At 43.5% G+C, this 21862-nt stretch overlaps 1 protein-coding gene across 1 annotated transcript in view; it reads left to right on the plus strand.

Annotated features, from left to right (window-relative positions):
• Nucleotides 1-2982: 2982 nt before the first annotated feature.
• The window catches only part of podn (podocan), a 39777-nt gene continuing 20897 nt past the window's right edge, over nucleotides 2983-21862 (plus strand). The window contains exons 1-5 of the mRNA XM_020499460.2: nucleotides 2983-3227; nucleotides 4778-4838; nucleotides 5009-5377; nucleotides 10731-10824; nucleotides 19849-19913. Of these exons, the coding sequence (XP_020355049.1) occupies nucleotides 5093-5377; nucleotides 10731-10824; nucleotides 19849-19913 (444 nt within the window). The 5' untranslated portion in view covers nucleotides 2983-3227; nucleotides 4778-4838; nucleotides 5009-5092. The remainder of the gene's footprint in view (nucleotides 3228-4777; nucleotides 4839-5008; nucleotides 5378-10730; nucleotides 10825-19848; nucleotides 19914-21862) is intronic.

The following is a 21862-nucleotide window of genomic DNA, read 5'->3' on the forward strand; positions in this document are numbered from 1 at the left end:
CTGCTAGGGCAAGTCCCCCCTTATCTCAGCTTGCTGGTCACCATAGCAGCACCCACCTGTAGCACAGCAGGTATATCTCTCTGGTCACCCCCAAAACCAATTATCTCTTTGGCCGCCTCTCCTTCCAGTTCTCTGCTGCCAATGACTGGAACGAACTACAAAAATCTCTGAAACTGGAAACACTTAACTCCCTCACTAGCTTTAAGCACCAGCTGTCAGAGCAGCTCACAGATTATTGCACCTGTACATAGCCCACCTATAATTTAGCCCAAACAACTACCTCTTTCCCTACTGTATTTATTTTATTTTATTTATTTATTTTGCTCCTTTGCACCCCATTATTTTTATTTCTACTTTGCACATTCTTCCACTGCAAATCTACCATTCCAGTGTTTTACTTGCTATATTGTATTTACTTTGCCACCATGGCCTTTTTTTGCCTTTACCTCCCTTATCTCACCTCATTTGCTCACATTGTATATAGACTTGTTTCTACTGTATTATTGACTGTATGTTTGTTTTACTCCATGTGTAACTCTGTGTTGTTGTATGTGTCGAACTGCTTTGCTTTATCTTGGCCAGGTCACAATTGCCTACCTGGTTAAATGAAGGTGAAATAAAAAGAAATAAAATCAAAATACAGGCCCAAATCAAGGCCTCATAGCCTCAGATGGGAATGTGGCTCTGCAGACGTGCACGGCCAGTCTAGTCAGACTCTCTCTTCACTTGACTTTAAAGTGGATACATTTTACATCATCATGATGATGTGGCTGGTGACACTTTGCTTCTTGAATGTCCAATATCTTGAAAACTTGACTGCTGACATGCAACACATTTTGGGACTCTATCAACAGTGGACTAATGAAAAAAATGCTAAAAGATAATTTTGAGTTCCCCTTTAACACATAACACCCCCCCATTGAAAGTGTTTTTTAGTCCAGGACTAGGCTTAATATCTGTCTGGGAAACTGCCCCAAAGTGATAATTACTTCTTTCTATCTAAATTCACAATTTACAGCCATAGGAATCAGGAAGGAAGCCACTGTGTCATACTTTATAATTTATTTTTGATCCAGGTTTAGTCCTATAATTTATGTGACATAACTCCGGCGGAATGTCCTCTGAGAAGTGTCTTAGGGAATATAGAAAAATAGGCTTGCTGTTGGTGGAATTTGCGATACAAAGACATTTTTACAGAAAGCAGATGTACAACACCATAACGCCTAATGGGAGGTATAGACTATGTAGAGAGAGACCCTTCTACACAACGTGTGAGTTATTAGGCCATATCCTGTCTGTCGCCTCTTTCGGGCAGACTCTTGTTTCCTGTCTATATGAAATGTCTTCAAAATAAATGCCCTTTCAAGATAAATGTGGATTACATGAGTTCTCTATAAATACTTGTTTTCTAATACTGATCAGATTTTAGGCTCATATTGGTTACAATTTTTGTTCATCTTTAGTAAAATGGTTATTTATTTAATCTCAAGCACTGCAGTTGTTCGATGTGATATAATGAGAAAACAGGAGAGGCTGTTTAGGCCTTTGAGGGAACAAATTGCTAACAAGACAATGTTACTGCACAAGACAATGTTACTGCCATTCCTGGCTCCCTGGGTCATGATAACTCTCTTTGTAGCAGGCTCAAAGAAGAAACAGGGAATGTATGATTCAGCAACATCATCTATTTGAAGTGAAATTACTTTTAAGTTCATCCAAGATACTTTCAGTCCAATATACTCACTCAGTTTTGCAGAGATAATAATCTCTGTTGATTCATGAGAAATGCATACAGTACCAGTCAAACGTTTGGACACATCTACTCATTCCAGTGTTTTTCTTTATTTTTTTGTGTTTTCTACATTGCAGAATAATAGTGAAGGCATTACATTATGAAATAACACAAATGGAATCATGTAGTAACCAGAAAAGTGTTAAACAAATCTAAATATATGTTCTATTCTTCTAAGTAGTCAACCTTTGCCTTTATGACAGCTTGGCACACTCTTGGAATTCTCTCAACCAGCTTCACCTGGAATGCTTTTCCAACCGCCTTGAAGCAGTTCCCACATATGCTGAGCACGTGTGGGCTGCTTTTCCTTCACTCTACAGTCCAACTCATCCCAAACCATCTCAATTTGGTTGAGGTCGGGTGATTGTGGAGGCCAGGTCATCTGATGCAGCACTCCATCACACTCCTTCTTGGTCAAATAGCCCTTACACTGCCTGGAGGTGTGTTGGGTCATTGTGCTGTTGAAAAATAAATAATAGTCCCACTAAGCGCAAACCAGATGGGATGGCGTATTGCTGCAGAATGCTGTGGTAGCCATGCTGGTTAAGTGTTCCATGAATTATTTGAGCTGTTCTTGCCATAATATGGACTTGGTCTATTACCAAATAGGGCTATCTTCTGTGTACCACCCCTACCTTGTCACAACACTACTGATTGGCTCAAACACATTAAGAATGAAAGAAATTCCACAAATTAACTACTAACAAGGCACACCTGTTAATTGAAATGCATTCCAAGTGACTACCCCATGAAGCTGGTTGAGAGAATGCCGAGAGTGTGCAAAGCTGTCATCAAGGAAATGGTGGCTACTTTGAAGAATATCAAATATATATTTAGATTTGTTTAACACTTTTTTTGGTTACTACATGATTCCATATGTGTTATTTCATAGTTTTGATGTCTTTACTATTATTCTACAATGTAGAAAATAGTAAAAATAAAGAAAAACCCTTCAATGATTAGGTGTGTCAACTTTTGACTTGTACTGTATATATACTGTATGTACTGTATATAAATGTTTCTTTCTTTCTTTCTACAGAAAAAACAAATTGCAACATGAAATGTTTTCATTACCATATAGGGATTGGTAAAAACCTGTCTCGGACGACTAAAAAAATAGAAGCAAGAAAGCAAAGAATTCTGGGCATTTGGCTATCCTTCAACTCAGTTTCCTCTCCCACTCGCACTGTTTTCCCTCTCTCTCTTCTCTCTTTCCTTCTTTCCTTCTTTCTCTGAACTTTCCCTCTCTCACTCCCACTCTCCTGTCACATCTGGTGGGGATCTGGATCTGAACTGACCAGGGCCGGCCCTGGGAGTGACTGTGTAGTTACTGTGGCTCCTCTCTATCCTGCTATGGGACTGTCTCTGGCTGGACTGGAAACCAGACTGCTTTGCCTCTGTATCTGTCTCTGCTAACCTCCCTCTGTCAGAGAAGGTAAAGAATGCATGTATACTGGATATCTTCTGTAATATTTGAGTATGTATTTATGCATGCACGCTTGTTACTTTATAGGTTAGGCTCTTGTTAGATAATGCTACGGTGGAATATGATTGTCAGTTCCATAGTCACTCTTTCATTGCACTTTGAACATGTGGACCAGAGCTTTAAATAGATGCTCTGTATATAATGTAAGATATTAATTTGATCACCCTGTTGCAGGAAAACTGCAATGGTGCAATTTTAAACGTATAGCATATTTGAGGTTTAAAAAGGCTTCTGAAGTTTGTTATATCTACTTTGAAATGTCAGACTTGATTTTCCCTAATGAAAAATGTGTCAACCCATACAAAAATTTCCATTAATTATAATCCACATAATAGTTCACATTTCCTGTTGCTGCAGAATGATGTTCCTGCTGTAGCAAACTGGCTCAAGTTATATGGCTCTCATGTGGACAGAGTCTAATGTTCGTAATGCATTATGGGCTGACTATGAATTGATAATGTGCCACCAATCATATAGCAATATAGTAGTGAATGACTGGACTGTTTATAGACTGAGTGGCAGAGTGCCAACCATTATCTTAGCGAATAATAGTAAGCTGTGCAAGTGCACAGCTGTCCAGATGTGTACGAGCTTTTACAGACTATCACATAAAACATATACAAATATTATATAGCTGAGATTCTGATTCAATGTTCAATGGTTTTGAGCGTGTAAACCAATAATTTAGGTTGGTGTGAGAATGTGATCAGTCGGTTTATGAGTAGCATAGTGCATGTGGGGTTTAATGGATTCCTGCTATATGCGTTGTGCATTTGTTATTGCCAGAGTGGGTGGTATGTGTGCACATATTTGTGTGGGGGATACAGCACCATACTCAGGGTCACATGTTTTTCTCATCTGATGTGAACATAGACACTTGGCTGGTGTTTAGACACACTGTGATCCCCCTGGTTCACACACACACACACACACACACACGCACACACGCACACACACACACACACACACACACACACACACACACACACACACACACACACACACACACACACACACACACACACACACACACACACACACACACACACACACACACACACACACACTATGCGCTCTCTGGTAGATGAATGTTTTTTAAAGGTTAGCCAGGAGAGCAGAGTGCCTGTTTGGAACATGTCCATCAGCACAAGAGAAGGCAACTTAACTACACTGCATACCAGCACCGCAATGTCTTTATTGTACAAAAAAACAACAACAGACTTTGTGTATATTTCACTCAACTATATGGAAAATAGTCAACCTGAATTGGACAAGACATTTTAATAAAAGAGAACATGGATGCTGGGTGCTGTAGGTCAACCCATAAAATCAACACAAGGTATGAGAGAACAGATTTGAAAAATAAGCCAAACAGGAACAGAATGTCTAACAATCCTCAGTCCTTGCAGGTGGTCAGGAATGGCCAGCCCTGCTCAGCACTCCAGGGTTGGTTGTTGGGGCATTGGAACTAAAATTTAAGATGTTTTTTATTGTCACAGATACTACACTTCGTGTCCTCCTTCGCCTAACCACCGCCGGGAGGCCTGCTGTTCTGACAATGTGAGCAACATGAGCTACCTTCTGTAGTACACATCCTTTTAAGGCAACATAAAAAAATGTGTCCCTCTTATTAATTGTGATATGTTATCTATGGGCACTGATTACACAATATCTACTTAATTTATCCATGCTTTGATGCAATACACTGTTATTATTAAACTGTTTTCCAGACCTATCTGACCATCTGTGGTACAGGGCAGCTCAGGTAGGTCAGGTAGCTGAAGAAGTGAGACGACCAGGCACCACCAGCAGACATGGCCAGGACATCTCTGCTGCAGGGCCTGACTGTGTTGCTCCTGGCCTGGGCTCTGGTGCACTGCCAAGCCCCTCTGGAGCCCCAGGAGGAAGAGGAAGAGGACGATCCCATGGAGGAGACAGAGATAGAGACCTTCCTGGTCCCGGCTGTGGCAAAGGTGGAGCCGGTGGTGTGTCCTGGCGAGTGTAGCTGTACAGAGGAGGGAGCAGTGGACTGTGCTGGGGTTGACCTCATGGACTTTCCTAGTGAGCTGTCTGAGAGCACGCGCATTCTCTCGCTGCAGGTGGGTCATACACACCCAACACCCACATTCTCTTCCTACAGGTGGGTAATCACACATCCATTAGACCTGTGGGGAGGGTTTAACATACGGCCTGCCAGTTCGATCCAGTCTGTGAGGGGGTCCAGGTCATTCCAGGTTTTTTCTTTCTGTTTACTATTTTTTACATTGTAGAATAATAGTGAAGACATCAAATCTATGAAATAACACATATAGAATCATTTAGTAACCAAAAATGTGTAAATATATTTGAGATTCTTCAAAGTAGTCACCCTTTGCCTTGATGACAGCTTTGCACACTCTTGGCAATCTCTCAACCAGCTTCATGAGGTAATCACCTGGAATGCATTTCAATTAACAGGTGTGCCTTGTTAAAAGTTATATTGTGGAATTTCTTTCCTTCTTAATGCTTTTGAGCCTATCAGTTGTGTTGTGACGAGGTAGAGGTGGTATACAGAAGAGACCCCTATGTGGTAAAAGACGTTTTACATGCCCCCAACTGATTGTGTTATTTGTTTGTTTATCTGTGTTATTTGTGACTTATTTTTTTACTCATTTTGTAAATAATGTTGCCGCTACCGTCTCTTATGACCGAAAATAACTTCTAGACATCAGGACTGCGATTACTCACCACGGACCTAGCAGAATCCTTTTTCTTCTTTCACGACTCTGACGGCTTCCTCGGGAACAGGCCCCGAGCCCGGTGATCTGCATGAAGAGGAGGCTGAGAAAAAGAGGCCAGAGAGTGTGCTGCCTGCTGAGAAGTGGAAGGCGATCGAATAAACCCCAACTTCCCTCAGTCCTGCTAGCAAATGTGCAATCTTTGGACAATAACATCGCAGAGTTACGGTTAAGATTAAACTACCAACGGGACATTAAAAACTGTAACATCTTATGCTTCACGGAGTCGTGGCTGAACGACGACAACATCAATGTACAGCTGGCTGGTTATACGATGTACCAGCAGGATAGAACAGCAGCGTCTGGTAAGACAAGGGGCGGCGGTCTATGTATTCTTGTAAACAACAGCTGATGCACAATATCTAAGGAAGTCTCGTGCTATTACTCGCCTGAGGTTGAGTTTCTTATGATAAGCTGTAGATCACACTACCTACCTAGAGTGTTTTCATCTGTATTCTTTGTAGCTATTTACATACCACCACAGTCAGAGGCTGGCACTAAGATAGCATTGAATGAGCTGTATTCCGCCATAAGCAAACAAGAAAACGCTCACCCAGATTTGGCGCTCCTCCTGTACTCCCTGTTCACCCACGACTGCGTGGCCACGCACGCCTCCAACTCAATCATCAAGTTTGCGGACGACACAACAGTGGTAGGCTTGATTACCAACAACGACGAGACGGCCTACAGGGAGGAGGTGAGGGCCCTCGGAGTGTGGTGTCAGGAAAATAACCTCACACTCAACGTCAACAAAACTAAGGAGATGATTGTGGACTTCAGGAAACAGCAGAGGGAACACCCCCCTATCCATATCGATGGAACTGTAGTGGAGAGGGTAGTAAGTTTTAAGTTCCTCGGCGTACACATCACAGACAAACTGAATTGGTCCACCCACACAGACAGCATCGTGAAGAAGGCGCAGCAGCGCCTCTTCAACCTCAGGAGGCTGAAGAAATTCGGCTTGTCACCAAAAGCACTCTCAAACTTCTACAGATGCACAATCCAGAGCATCCTGTCGGGCTGTATCACCGCCTGGTACGGCAACTGCTCCGCCCACAACCGTAAGGCTCTCCAGAGGGTAGTGAGGTCTGCACAGCGCATCAACGGGGGCAAACTACACCTACACCACCCGATGTCACAGGAAGGCCATAAAGATCATCAAGGACAACAAACACCCGAGCCACTGCCTGTTCACCCCGCTATCATCCAGAAGGCGAGGTCAGTACAGGTGCATCAAAGCTGGGACCGAGAGACTGAAAAGCAGCTTCTATCTCAAGGCCATCAGACTGTTAAACAGCCACCACTAACATTGAGTGGCTGCTGCCAACACACTGACTCAACTCCAGCCACTTTAATAATGGGAATTGATGGGAAATGATGTAAAATATATCACTAGCCACTTTAAACAATGCTACCTAATATAATGTTTACATACCCTACATTATTAATCTCATACGTATATGTATATACTGTACTCTATATCATCTACTGCATCTTTATGTAATACATGTATCACTAGCCACTTTAACTATGCCACTTTGCCATCTCATATGTATATACTGTACTCAATACCATCTACTGTATCTTGCCTATGCCGCTCTGTACCATCACTCATTCATATATCTTTATGTACATATTCTTTATCCCCTTACACTTGTGTCTATAAGGTAGTAGTTTTGGAATTGTTAGCTAGATTACTTGTTGGTTATTACTGCATTGTCGGAACTAGAAGCACAAGCATTTCGCTACACTCGCATTAACATCTGCTAACCATGTGTATGTGACAAATACAATTTGATTTGATTTGATTTATTAGCCGGGTACTTTAATGCAGGGAAACTTAAATCAGTTTGAACAAATTTTAAATGTGCTACCAGAGGGAAAATAACTCTGGACCACCTATACTCCACACACAGAGACGCATACAAAGCTCTCCCTCGCCCTCCATTTGGCAAATCTGACCATAATTCCATCCTCCTGATTCCTGCTTACAAGCAAAAATGTACAGGACTAAGATCTAGTCGTACTAAACCGGCTCTGAGGCTCGTCGGATGTGGCAGGGTCTGCAAACCGTTACAGGCTACAAAGGGAAACACAACCGAGAACTGCCCAGTGACAACAGCCTAAAAGACGAGCTGAACTACTTCTATGTTCACTTCGAGGCAAATAACACTGAAACATGCATGAGAGCACCAGCTGTACCGGAAGACTGTGTCATCACGCTCTCCATAGCCGATGTGAGTAAGACCTTTAGACAGGTCAACATTCACAAGGCCGCAGGGCCAGACGGATTACCAGGATGTGTACTGCGAGCATGCGCTGACCAACTAGCAAGTGTCTTCACTGACATTTTCAACCTCTCCCTGTCCGAGTCTGTAATACCAACATGTTTTAAGCAGACCACCATAGTGCCTGTGCCCAAGAACACTAAGGTAACCTGCCTAAATGATTACCGACCTGTAGCACTCACATCTGTAGCCATGAAGTGCTTTGAAAGACTGGTCATGGCTCATCAACACCATCATCATCAACACCATCATCCCAGAAACCCTAGACCCACTCCATTTTGCATACCACCCCAACAGATCCACAGATGATGCAGTCTCTATTGCAGACTCCTGAACATCTAGGCAAATGGCTACCCAGACTATTTGCATTGCCCCCTCCCCCCTCCCCCCTTCCACTCTCCACACCACTGCCACTCTCTGTTGTCATCTATGCATAGTGACTTTAATTAGCTCTACCTGCATGTACATACTACCTCAACTAACCTGTGCCCCTGCACATTGACTCTGTACCGGCACCCACCTACAGTTAGTCCATCATTACTTTAAAACACGAAGGTTAGTCAATCTGGAAAATGTCAAGAACTTTGAAGGTTTCAAGTGTGATCTCAAAATCCATTAAGCGCTATGATGAAAATGGCTGTCATGACCACCACAGGAAAGGAAGACCCAGAGTTACATCTGCTGCACCGTATACGTTCATTAGAGTTAATTGCACCTCAGATTGCAGCCCAAATAAATGCTTCACAGAGCTCAAGTAACAGACACATCTCAACATCAACTGTTCAGAAGAGACTGTGGGAATCAGGCCATCATGGTCGAATTGCAGCAAATAAACCACTTCTAAAGGACACCAATAAGAAGAAGAGACTTGCTTGGGCCAAGAAACAAGTGCAATGGATATTAGACCAGTGGAAATCTGTTCTTTTGTCCTTTGGTGAGACACAGAGTAGGTGAACAAATGATCTCCGCATGTGTGGTTCCCACCATGAAGCATGGAGGAGATGTGATGGTGTGGGGGTGCTTTGATGGTGACACTGTCTGTGATTTATTTAGAATTCCAGGCACACTTAATCAGCATGGCAACCACAGCATTCTGCAGTGATACGCCATCCCAGCTGGTTTGGGCTTAGTGGGACTGTCATTTGTTTTTCAACAGGACAATGACCCAAAACAAAACTCCAGGCTGTGTAAGGGCTATTTGACCAAGAAGGAGAGTGATGGAGTGCTGCATCAGATGACCTGGCCTCCACAATCACCCGACCTCAACCCAATTGAGATGAGTTGGACCGCAGAGTGAAGGAAAAGCAGCCCACAAGTGCTCAGCATATGTGGGAACTGCTTCAAGGCGGTTGGAAAAACATTCCTTATGAAGCTGTTTGAGAGAATGCCAAGAGTGTGCAAAGCTGTCATAAAGGCAAAGGATGGCTACGTTGAAGAATCTCAAATATAAAATATATTTCGATTTGTTTAACTCTTTTTTGCTTACTACATGATTCCATATGTGTTAGTTCATAGTTGTGATGTCTTCATTCGTCTACAATGTAGAAAATAGTAAGAATTAAGAAAAAACGTTGAATGAGCAGGTGTGTCCGAAATTTTGACTGATACTGTATATATACTGTATGTACTGTATATTACATTTTCTTTCTTTCTTTCTTTCTTTTTTTCTACAGAACAAAACTAAATGTAACATGAAATGTTTTCTAAAATACATTTTGGTTTGTTTAATACTTTTTTGGTTAGTACATGATTCCATATGTGTTATTTCATAGAATGATGTCTTCACCATTATTCTACAGTGTAGAAAATAGTAAAAAATAAAGACAAACCCTTGAATGAGTAGGTGTATCCAAACTTTTGACTGGTACTGTACTTGAAACTGTATAGAAATGATAATGGAGCTGTATTCATACAGTTTCTTCACTGTGTCCAGCTCGTTAATAATCACCCAAATGAAAGCTAGATAGTCAGGGAGCATCGAAAAATCCAAAAACTATGGATAGAGGACTATTTTTTGAAAATTGTGATGGCAAGGAAATACAACACATTTTCAGTGAGGCCCTCCGGACTTTGTTGAAGATTGTGACTCCCGGGGCGAAATGTGTTTGACACCCCTGCATTAGTCACATATCAGTCAGTTAGCACGAGTGAATTGGACATTGACAGACACACCCAATGTCTGATAGATCTTACCACAAGTGGGTCACACACACCTAAAACCTGATAGATCTTCCTTCATAGGACTGATGTAAGGTTTTAAAAGCATTAGTGAATGCTCTCCAAGGTGGAAGTCAAATTAGTCTATGTCAATCAATAATGAATGAATGAGGCATTGCTGTTCTGGCAAATAATATTTATGTCTCCTCTATGCCTCCGCTTTGTCTTAGAACAACCGGATAGAAATATTAACTGTTGAGGACCTGGCACGTCTGCAGCAACTGGAAACACTAAATCTGCAAAACAACCGTCTGACCACACAAGGTAAGAACTAGACAGAGAGAGAGCAAAGTAAAAACTAGACAGAGTGAGAGCAAGCTAAACACCAGACATGGAGAGAGAGAGAGAAAGCAAGGTAAAAACTAGACAGAGACGGGAGAGAGAGAGAGCAATGTAAAAACTAGACAGAGACGGGAGAGAGAGAGAGAGCAATGTAAAAACTAGACAGAGAGCAAGGTAAAAAGTAGACAGAGCCGGGAGAGAGAGAGCAAGGTAATAACTAGACAGAGACGGGAGAGAGAGAGAGCAATGTAAAAACTAGACAGAGACGGGAGAGAGAGAGCAATGTAAAAACTAGACAGAGAGCAAGGTAAAACGTAGACAGAGCCGGGAGAGAGAGAGCAAGGTAAAAACTAGACAGAGAACAAGGTAAAAAACTAGACAGAGCCGGGAGAGAGAGAGAGCAAGGTAATAACTAGACAGAGACGGGAGAGAGAGAGAGCAATGTAAAAACTAGACAGAGACGGGAGAGAGAGAGCAAGGTAAAAACTAGACAGAGAACAAGGTAAAAAACTAGACAGAGCCGGGAGAGAGAGAGCAAGGTAATAACTAGACAGAGAGCAAGGTAAAAAGTAGACAGAGCCGGGAGAGAGAGAGCAAGGTAAAAACTAGACAGAGAACAAGGTAAAAAACTAGACAGAGCCGGGAGAGAGAGAGCAAGGTAATAACTAGACAGAGAGCAAGGTAAAAACTAGACAGAGCCGGGAGAGAGAGAGCAACGTAAAAACTACACGGAGATGGGAGAGAGAGAGCAAGGTAAATACTAGACAGAGACGGGAGATAGAGAGCAAGGTAAAAACTAGACAGAGCCGGGAGAGAGAGAGCAAGGTAAAAACTAGACAGAGACGGGAGAGAGAGAGCAAGGTAATAACTAGACAGAGAGCAAGGTAAAAAGTAGACAGAGCTGGGAGAGAGAGAGCAAGGTAAAAACTAGACAGAGAACAAGGTAAAAAACTAGACAGAGCCGGGAGAGAGAGAGCAAGGTAATAACTAGACAGAGAGCAAGGTAAAAACTAGACAGAGCCGGGAGAGAGAGAGCAACGTAAAAACTACACGGAGATGGGAGAGAGAGAGCAAGGTAAATACTAGACAGAGACGGGAGATAGAGAGCAAGGTAAAAACTAGACAGAGCCGGGAGAGAGAGAGCAAGGTAAAAACTAGACTGAGACGGGAGAGAGAGAGCAAGGTAAAAACTAGACAGAGCCGGGAGAGAGAGAGCAAGGTAAAAACTAGACAGAGACGGGAGAGAGAGAGAGCAAGGTAAATACTAGACAGAGAGAAATAGAGAGCAAGGTAAAAAACTAGACAGAGACGGGAGAGAGAGAGCAAGGTAAAAACTAGACAGAGATGGGAGAGAGAGAGCAAGGTAAAAACTAGACAGAGACGGGAGAGAGAGAGAGCAAGGTAAAAACTACACGGAGACGGGAGAGAGAGAGCAAGGTAAAAACTAGACAGAGACGGGAGAGAGAGCAAGGTAAAAACTAGACAGAGACGGGAGAGAGAGAGCAAGGTAAAAACTAGACAGAGACGGGAGAGAGAGAGAGCAAGGTAAATACTAGACAGAGAGAAATAGAGAGCAATGTAAAAACTAGACAGAGACGGGAGAGAGAGAGAGAGCAAGGTAAAAACTAGACGGAGACGGGAGAGAGAGAGCAAGGTAAAAACTAGACAGAGACGGGAGAGAGAGAGCAAGGTAAAAACTAGACGGAGACGAGAGAGAGAGAGAGCAAGGTAAATACTAGACAGAGACAGGAGAGAGAGCAAGGTAAAAACTAGACATAGACGGGAGAGAGAGAGCAAGGTAAATACTAGACAGAGAGCAAGGTAAATACTAGAAAGAGACAGGAGAGAGAGAGCAAGGTAAAAACTAGAGAGAGACGTGAGAGAGAGCAAGATCCATACTAGACAGAGACGGGAGAGAGAGAGCAAGGTAAAAACTAGACAGAGCCGGGAGAGAGAGAGCAAGGTAAATACTAGACAGAGCCGGGAGAGAGAGAGTAAGGTAAAAACTAGACAGAGAGAGAAATAGAGAGCAAGGTAAAAACTAGACAGAGACGGGAGAGAGAGAGCAAGGTAAAAACTAGACAGAGAGAGAAATAGAGAGCAAGGTAAAAAACTAGACAGAGCCGGGAGAGAGAGAGTAAGGTAAAAACTAGACAGAGAGAGAAATAGAGAGCAAGGTAAAAACTAGACAGAGACGGGAGAGAGAGAGCAAGGTAAAAACTAGACAGAGACGGGAGAGAGAGAGCAAGGTAAAAACTAGACAGAGCCGGGAGAGAGAGAGAGCAAGGTAAAAACTAAACAGAGATGGGAGAGAGAGAGAGCAAGGTAAAAACTAGACAGAGATGGGAGAGAGAGAGAGCAAGGTAAAAACTAGACATAGACGGGAGAGAGAGAGAGCAAGGTAAAAACTAGACGGAGATGGGAGAGAGAGAGCAAGGTAAATACTAGACATAGACGGGAGAGAGAGAGAGCAAGGTAAAAACTAGACGGAGATGGGAGAGAGAGAGCAAGGTAAATACTAGACAGAGACGGGAGAGAGAGAGCAAGGTAAAAACTAGACAGAGACGGGAGAGAGAGCAAGGTAAATACTAGACAGAGACAGGAGAGAGAGCAAGGTAAAAACTAGACAGAGACGGGAGAGAGAGAGCAAGGTAAATACTAGACAGAGAGCAAGGTAAATACTAGACAGAGACGGGAGAGAGAGGGCAAGGTAAAAACTAGAGAGAGACGTGAGAGAGAGAGCAAGATAAATACTAGACAGAGACGGGAGAGAGAGAGCAAGGTAAAAACTAGAGAGAGATGGGAGAGAGAGAGCAAGATAAATACTAGACAGAGACGGGAGAGTGAGAGCAAGGTAAAAACTAGACGGAGACGGGAGAGAGAGAGCAAGGTAAATACTAGACAGAGACGGGAGAGAGAGAGCAAGGTAAAAACTAGCCAGAGACAGGAGAGAGAGAGCAAGGTAAAAACTAGACAGAGACGGGAGAGAGAGAGAGAGCAAGGTAAAAACTAGACAGAGCCGGGAGAGAGAGAGCAAGGTAAAAACTAGACAGAGCCGGGAGAGAGAGAGAGAGAGCAAGGTAAAAACTAGACAGAGCCGGGAGAGAGAGAGCAACGTAAAAACTACACGGAGATGGGAGAGAGAGAGCAAGGTAAATACTAGACAGAGACGGGAGATAGAGAGCAAGGTAAAAACTAGACAGAGCCGGGAGAGAGAGAGCAAGGTAAAAACTAGACAGAGACGGGAGAGAGAGAGCAAGGTAATAACTAGACAGAGAGCAAGGTAAAAAGTAGACAGAGCTGGGAGAGAGAGAGCAAGGTAAAAACTAGACAGAGAACAAGGTAAAAAACTAGACAGAGCCGGGAGAGAGAGAGCAAGGTAATAACTAGACAGAGAGCAAGGTAAAAACTAGACAGAGCCGGGAGAGAGAGAGCAACGTAAAAACTACACGGAGATGGGAGAGAGAGAGCAAGGTAAATACTAGACAGAGACGGGAGATAGAGAGCAAGGTAAAAACTAGACAGAGCCGGGAGAGAGAGAGCAAGGTAAAAACTAGACTGAGACGGGAGAGAGAGAGCAAGGTAAAAACTAGACAGAGCCGGGAGAGAGAGAGCAAGGTAAAAACTAGACAGAGACGGGAGAGAGAGAGAGCAAGGTAAATACTAGACAGAGAGAAATAGAGAGCAAGGTAAAAAACTAGACAGAGACGGGAGAGAGAGAGCAAGGTAAAAACTAGACAGAGATGGGAGAGAGAGAGCAAGGTAAAAACTAGACAGAGACGGGAGAGAGAGAGAGCAAGGTAAAAACTACACGGAGACGGGAGAGAGAGAGCAAGGTAAAAACTAGACAGAGACGGGAGAGAGAGAGCAAGGTAAAAACTAGACAGAGACGGGAGAGAGAGAGCAAGGTAAAAACTAGACAGAGACGGGAGAGAGAGAGAGCAAGGTAAATACTAGACAGAGAGAAATAGAGAGCAATGTAAAAACTAGACAGAGACGGGAGAGAGAGAGAGAGCAAGGTAAAAACTAGACGGAGACGGGAGAGAGAGAGCAAGGTAAAAACTAGACAGAGACGGGAGAGAGAGAGCAAGGTAAAAACTAGACGGAGACGAGAGAGAGAGAGAGCAAGGTAAATACTAGACAGAGACAGGAGAGAGAGCAAGGTAAAAACTAGACATAGACGGGAGAGAGAGAGCAAGGTAAATACTAGACAGAGAGCAAGGTAAATACTAGAAAGAGACGGGAGAGAGAGAGCAAGGTAAAAACTAGAGAGAGACGTGAGAGAGAGCAAGATCCATACTAGACAGAGACGGGAGAGAGAGAGCAAGGTAAAAACTAGACAGAGCCGGGAGAGAGAGAGCAAGGTAAATACTAGACAGAGCCGGGAGAGAGAGAGTAAGGTAAAAACTAGACAGAGAGAGAAATAGAGAGCAAGGTAAAAACTAGACAGAGACGGGAGAGAGAGAGCAAGGTAAAAACTAGACAGAGAGAGAAATAGAGAGCAAGGTAAAAAACTAGACAGAGCCGGGAGAGAGAGAGTAAGGTAAAAACTAGACAGAGAGAGAAATAGAGAGCAAGGTAAAAACTAGACAGAGACGGGAGAGAGAGAGCAAGGTAAAAACTAGACAGAGACGGGAGAGAGAGAGCAAGGTAAAAACTAGACAGAGCCGGGAGAGAGAGAGAGCAAGGTAAAAACTAAACAGAGATGGGAGAGAGAGAGAGCAAGGTAAAAACTAGACAGAGATGGGAGAGAGAGAGAGCAAGGTAAAAACTAGACATAGACGGGAGAGAGAGAGAGCAAGGTAAAAACTAGACGGAGATGGGAGAGAGAGAGCAAGGTAAATACTAGACATAGACGGGAGAGAGAGAGAGCAAGGTAAAAACTAGACGGAGATGGGAGAGAGAGAGCAAGGTAAAAACTAGACAGAGACGGGAGAGAGAGCAAGGTAAATACTAGACAGAGACAGGAGAGAGAGCAAGGTAAAAACTAGACAGAGACGGGAGAGAGAGAGCAAGGTAAATACTAGACAGAGAGCAAGGTAAATACTAGACAGAGACGGGAGAGAGAGGGCAAGGTAAAAACTAGAGAGAGACGTGAGAGAGAGAGCAAGATAAATACTAGACAGAGACGGGAGAGTGAGAGCAAGGTAAAAACTAGACGGAGACGGGAGAGAGAGAGCAAGGTAAATACTAGACAGAGACGGGAGAGAGAGAGCAAGGTAAAAACTAGCCAGAGACAGGAGAGAGAGAGCAAGGTAAAAACTAGACAGAGACGGGAGAGAGAGAGAGAGCAAGGTAAAAACTAGACAGAGCCGGGAGAGAGAGAGCAAGGTAAAAACTAGACAGAGCCGGGAGAGAGAGAGAGAGCAAGGTAAAAACTAGACAGAGCCGGGAGAGAGAGAGAGAGCAAGGTAAAAACTAGACAGAGACAGGAGGGAGAGAGCAAGGTAAAAACTAGACAGAGACGGGAGAGAGAGAGAGAGAGCAAGGTAAAAACTAGACGGAGACGGGAGAGAGAGAGCAAGGTAAATACTAGACAGAGACGGGAGAGAGAGAGCAAGGTAAAAACTAGAGAGAGACGTGAGAGAGAGAGCAAGATAAATACTAGACAGAGACGGGAGAGTGAGAGCAAGGTAAAAACTAGACAGAGCCGGGAGAGAGAGAGCAAGGTAAATACTAGACAGAGAGAGAAATAGAGAGCAAGGTAAAAACTAGACAGAGACGAGAGAGAGAGAGCAACGTAAAAATTAGACAGAGACGGGAGAGAGAGAGCAAGGTAAAAACTAGACAGAGACGGGAGAGAGAGCAAGGTAAAAACTAGACAGAGACTGGAGAGAGAGAGGAAGGTAAAAAACTAGACAGAGATGGGAGAGAGAGAGCAAGGTAAAAACTAGACAGAGATGGGAGAGAGAGAGAGCAACGTAAAAACTACACGGAGACGGGAGAGTGAGAGCAAGATAAATACTAGACATAGACGGGAGAGAGAGAGAGCAAGGTAAAAACTAGACGGAGACGGGAGAGAGATTGCAAGGTAAATACTAGACAGAGACGGGAGAGAGAGAGCAAGGTAAAAACTAGACAGAGACTGGAGAGAGAGAGCAAGGTAAAAACTAGACAGACGGGAGAGAGAGAGCAACGTAAAAACTAGACAGAGACGGGAGAGAGAGAGCAAGATAAATACTAGACAGAGACGGGAGAGTGAGAGCAAGGTAAAAACTAGACAGAGACGGGAGAGAGAGAGCAAGGTAAATACTAGACAGAGACGGGAGATAGAGAGCAAGGTAAATACTAGACAGAGACGGGAGATAGAGAGCAAGGTAAATACTAGACAGAGACGGGAGAGAGAGAGAGCAAGGTAAAAACTAGACGGAGACGGGAGAGAGATTGCAAGGTAAATACTAGACAGAGACGGGAGAGAGAGAGCAAGGTAAAAACTAGACAGAGACTGGAGAGAGAGAGCAAGGTAAAAACTAGACAGAGACGGGAGAGAGAGAGCAACGTAAAAACTAGACAGAGACGGGAGAGAGAGAGCAAGATAAATACTAGACAGAGACGGGAGAGTGAGAGCAAGGTAAAAACTAGACAGAGACGGGAGAGAGAGAGCAAGGTAAATACTAGACAGAGACGGGAGATAGAGAGCAAGGTAAATACTAGACAGAGACGGGAGATAGAGAGCAAGGTAAATACTAGACAGAGACGGGAGATAGAGAGCAAGGTAAATACTAGACAGAGATGGGAGAGAGAGAGCAAGGTAAATATTAGACAGAGACGGGAGATAGAGAGCAAGGTAAAAACTAGACTGAACCGGGAGAGAGAGAGCAAGGTAAAAACTAGACATAGCCGGGAGAGAGAGAGCAAGGTAAAAACTAGAGAGAGAGAGGCCCTAAACAGAAAGTACACAGTGGCAGAATACCTGTCCACTGGGACTGACCCAAACTTAAGGAAAGCTTTGACTATGAGCATAGCCTTGCTATTGAGAAAGGCCGCCGTAGACAGACCAGGCTCTCAAGAGAAGACAGGCTATGTGCACACTGCCCACAAAATGAGGTGGAAACTGAGCTGCACTTCCTAACCTCCTGTCCAACGTATGATCATATTAGAGACACATATTTCCCTCAGATTACACAGATCCACAAAGAATTCGAAAACAAATCCAATTTTGATAAACTCCCATATCTACTGGGGGAAATTCCACAGTGTGCCATCACAGATTTGTGACCTGTTGCCACAAGAAAAGGGCAACCAGTGAAGAACAAACACCATTGTAAATACAACCCATATTTATGCTTATTTATTTTCCCTTGTGTTCTTTAACCATTTGTTCATTCTTACAACACTGTATATATATATATGTATAATATGACATTTGTAATGTCTTTATTGTTTTGAAATTTCTGTATGTGTAATGTTTACTGTTAATTTTTATTGTTTATTTCACTTTTGTATATTATCTACCTCACTTGCTTTGGCAATGTTAACACATGTTTCCCTTGCCAATAAAGCCCCTTGAATTGAATTGAATTGAGAGAGCAAGGTAAAAACTAGACAGAGAGAGAGAGCAAGGTAAAAACTAGTCAGACTGGAAGAGAATCAAGAGGCAAACAGCTAATTAAGTTTACTATGGGAGCAAGAGACAGACAGACAGACAGACAGACAGACAGACAGACAGACAGACAGACAGACAGACAGACAGACAGACAGACAGACAGACAGACAGACAGACAGACAGACAGACAGACAGACAGACAGACAGACAGACAGACAGACAGACAGACAGACAGACAGACAGACAGACAGACAGACAGACAGACAGACAGACAGACAGACAGACGACAGACAGACAGACAGACAGACAGACAGACAGACAGACAGACAGACAGACAGACAGACAGACAGACAGACAGACAGACAGACAGACAGACAGACAGACAGACAGACAGACAGACAGACAGACAGACAGACAGACAGACAGACAGACAGACAGACAGACAGACAGACAGACAGACAGACAGACAGACAGACAGACAGACGACAGACAGACAGACAGACAGACAGACAGACAGACAGACAGACAGACAGACAGACAGACAGACAGACAGACAGACAGACAGACAGACAGACAGACAGACAGACAGACAGACAGACAGACAGACAGACAGACAGACAGACAGACAGACAGACAGACAGATAGATAGATAGATAGATAGTCTGAAAGTAGCCAAGGGAGAAAGAGACAGACAGACGTTAGTCTGACCATGTGTAACTGTAGACCGTCCCCTCGCCCATACCCGGGCGCGAACCAGGGACCCTCTGCATGCATCAAACAGCAGTCACCCACGAAGCATTGTTACCAGCGCTCCACAAAAGCCATGGCCCTTGCAGAGCAAGGGGAACAACTACTTCAAGGTCTCAGAGCAAAGTGATGTCACCGATTGAACCGCTATTTAGCGCGCACCACAGCTAACTAAAGCTAGCCGTTTCACATCCTTTACACATGCAAGATAACCAGACACAGAGACTAAGAGAGAAAGAATCAAATGAAAACAACAAATGAATGACATCAGGGGACGGATATCTGAAAGTAGCTAGTGGAGATACAGACATTATGTATGGTTGGACATTTCTTTATTTGTTGACAACAAACTGTGAGAACTCTGTTTGTGTCTATTATTATTGTCTTGTTCTTTCTGTCTTTCTCTGTCTGGGTCCATGTGGAATCGCAGCCTCTGGCAGACTGTCGGGTTTACAGACTGGGCTCCAGTTCTTCTAGATCCACCCCATTTATAATATATGCTTAGCTGGAATTATGATTAACATATGTGTGTTATTTTCTCTTATTTGCTGTCCAGCTTTTTTCACTTAAGCAAAGCAGTCCGATCTTTATCTTCTGTGTTGTATATGCTTTTAAGCTTGGGTTGAAGGCTGAATAACATGTTCTATATTCATGTTCCATTTAGTTTGCGTGTGTGTTTATGTGTGTGTGTGTGCATGTGTGTGTGTTTTCAGGCCTTGAAGATGAAGGGTTTACAGTGCTGGAACAGCTGACCTACTTGTACTTGGCCAATAACAAGGTGCGTCATTATAAACACAGTCGTAAACACAGACCTTCGCCTTCAGAAAAAACAAGTCACTATTCTTCTCTCACTGTTACAGAACTTGAATCTGGTTCATTTGGGCCGATGTAAACATTCTTCAGTTCGTTTTCACGGTCACACTTTATTTGAATAGTCCGGATTTCCCATCTGTAGATGCTCTACAGATGGTCATACTATCAACAAACTATCTGCTGATAAGTAACTGCTTGCTAAGGTTAGGGTTAGGATTAGGATAAGGGTTAGGGTAAAGGTAAAGACTGGGGCTAGGGTTAGGATTAGAATAAGGGTTAGGGTAAAGGTAAAGACTGGGGCTAGGGTTAGGTTTAGAATAAGGGTTAGGGTAAAGGTAAAGACTGGGGTTAGGGTTAGGATTAGGATAAGGGTTAGGGTAAAGGTAAAGACTGGGGCTAGGGTTAGGATTAGAATAAGGGTTAGGGTAAAGGTAAAGACTGGGGCTAGGGTTAGGATTAGGATAAGGGTTAGGGTAAAGGTAAAGACTGGGGCTAGGGTTAGGTTTAGAATAAGGGTTAGGGTAAAGGTAAAGACTGGGGTTAGGATTAGGATAAGGGTTAGGGTAAAGGTAAAGACTGGGGTTAGGGTTAGGATTAGGATAAGGGTTAGGGTAAAGGTAAAGACTGGGGGCTAGGGTTAGGATTAGGATAAGGGTTAGGGTAAAGGTAAAGACTGGGGCTAGGGTTAGGTTTAGGATAAGGGTTAGGGTAAAGGTAAAGACTGGGGCTAGGGTTAGGATTAGAATAAGGGTTAGGGTAAAGGTAAAGACTGGGGCTAGGGTTAGGATTAGAATAAGGGTTAGGGTAAAGGTAAAGACTGGGGCTAGGGTTAGGATTAGAATAAGGGTTAGGGTAAAGGTAAAGACTGGGGCTAGGGTTAGGGTTAGGATTAGAATAAGGGTTAGGGTAAAGGTAAAGACTGGGGCTAGGGTTAGGTTTAGGATAAGGGTTAGGGTAAAGGTAAAGACTGGGGCTAGGGTTAGGATTAGAATAAGGGTTAGGGTAAAGGTAAAGACTGGGGCTAGGGTTAGGATTAGAATAAGGGTTAGGGTAAAGGTAAAGACTGGGGCTAGGGTTAGGATTAGAATAAGGGTTAGGGTAAAGGTAAAGACTGGGGCTAGGGTTAGGATTAGGATAAGGGTTAGGGTAAAGGTAAAGACTGGGGCTAGGGTTAGGATTAGGATAAGGGTTAGGGTAAGGGTAAAGACTGGGGTTAGGTTTAGAATAAGGGTTAGGGTAAAGGTAAAGACTGGGGCTAGGGTTAGGATTAGGATAAGGGTTAGGGTAAAGGTAAAGACTGGGGTTAGGGTTAGGATTAGGATAAGGGTTAGGGTAAAGGTAAAGACTGGGGCTAGGGTTAGGTTTAGGATAAGGGTTAGGGTAAAGGTAAAGACTGGGGCTAGGGTTAGGATTAGAATAAGGGTTAGGGTAAAGGTAAAGACTGGGGCTAGGGTTAGGTTTAGGATAAGGGTTAGGGTAAAGGTAAAGACTGGGGCTAGGGTTAGGATTAGAATAAGGGTTAGGGTAAAGGTAAAGACTGGGGCTAGGGTTAGGATTAGAATAAGGGTTAGGGTAAAGGTAAAGACTGGGGCTAGGGTTAGGATTAGAATAAGGGTTAGGGTAAAGGTAAAGACTGGGGCTAGGGTTAGGATTAGGATAAGGGTTAGGGTAAAGGTAAAGACTGGGGTTAGGGTTAGGATTAGGATAAGGGTTAGGGTAAGGGTAAAGACTGGGGTTAGGTTTAGAATAAGGGTTAGGGTGAAGGTAAAGACTGGGGCTAGGGTTAGGATTAGGATAAGGGTTAGGGTAAAGGTAAAGACTGGGGTTAGGGTTAGGATTAGGATAAGGGTTAGGGTAAAGGTAAAGACTGGGGCTAGGGTTAGGATTAGAATAAGGGTTAGGGTAAAGGTAAAG

The sequence above is a fragment of the Oncorhynchus kisutch genome, linkage group LG13, assembly GCF_002021735.2.
Source record: "Oncorhynchus kisutch isolate 150728-3 linkage group LG13, Okis_V2, whole genome shotgun sequence".
Classification (NCBI taxonomy): Eukaryota; Metazoa; Chordata; class Actinopteri; order Salmoniformes; family Salmonidae; genus Oncorhynchus; species Oncorhynchus kisutch.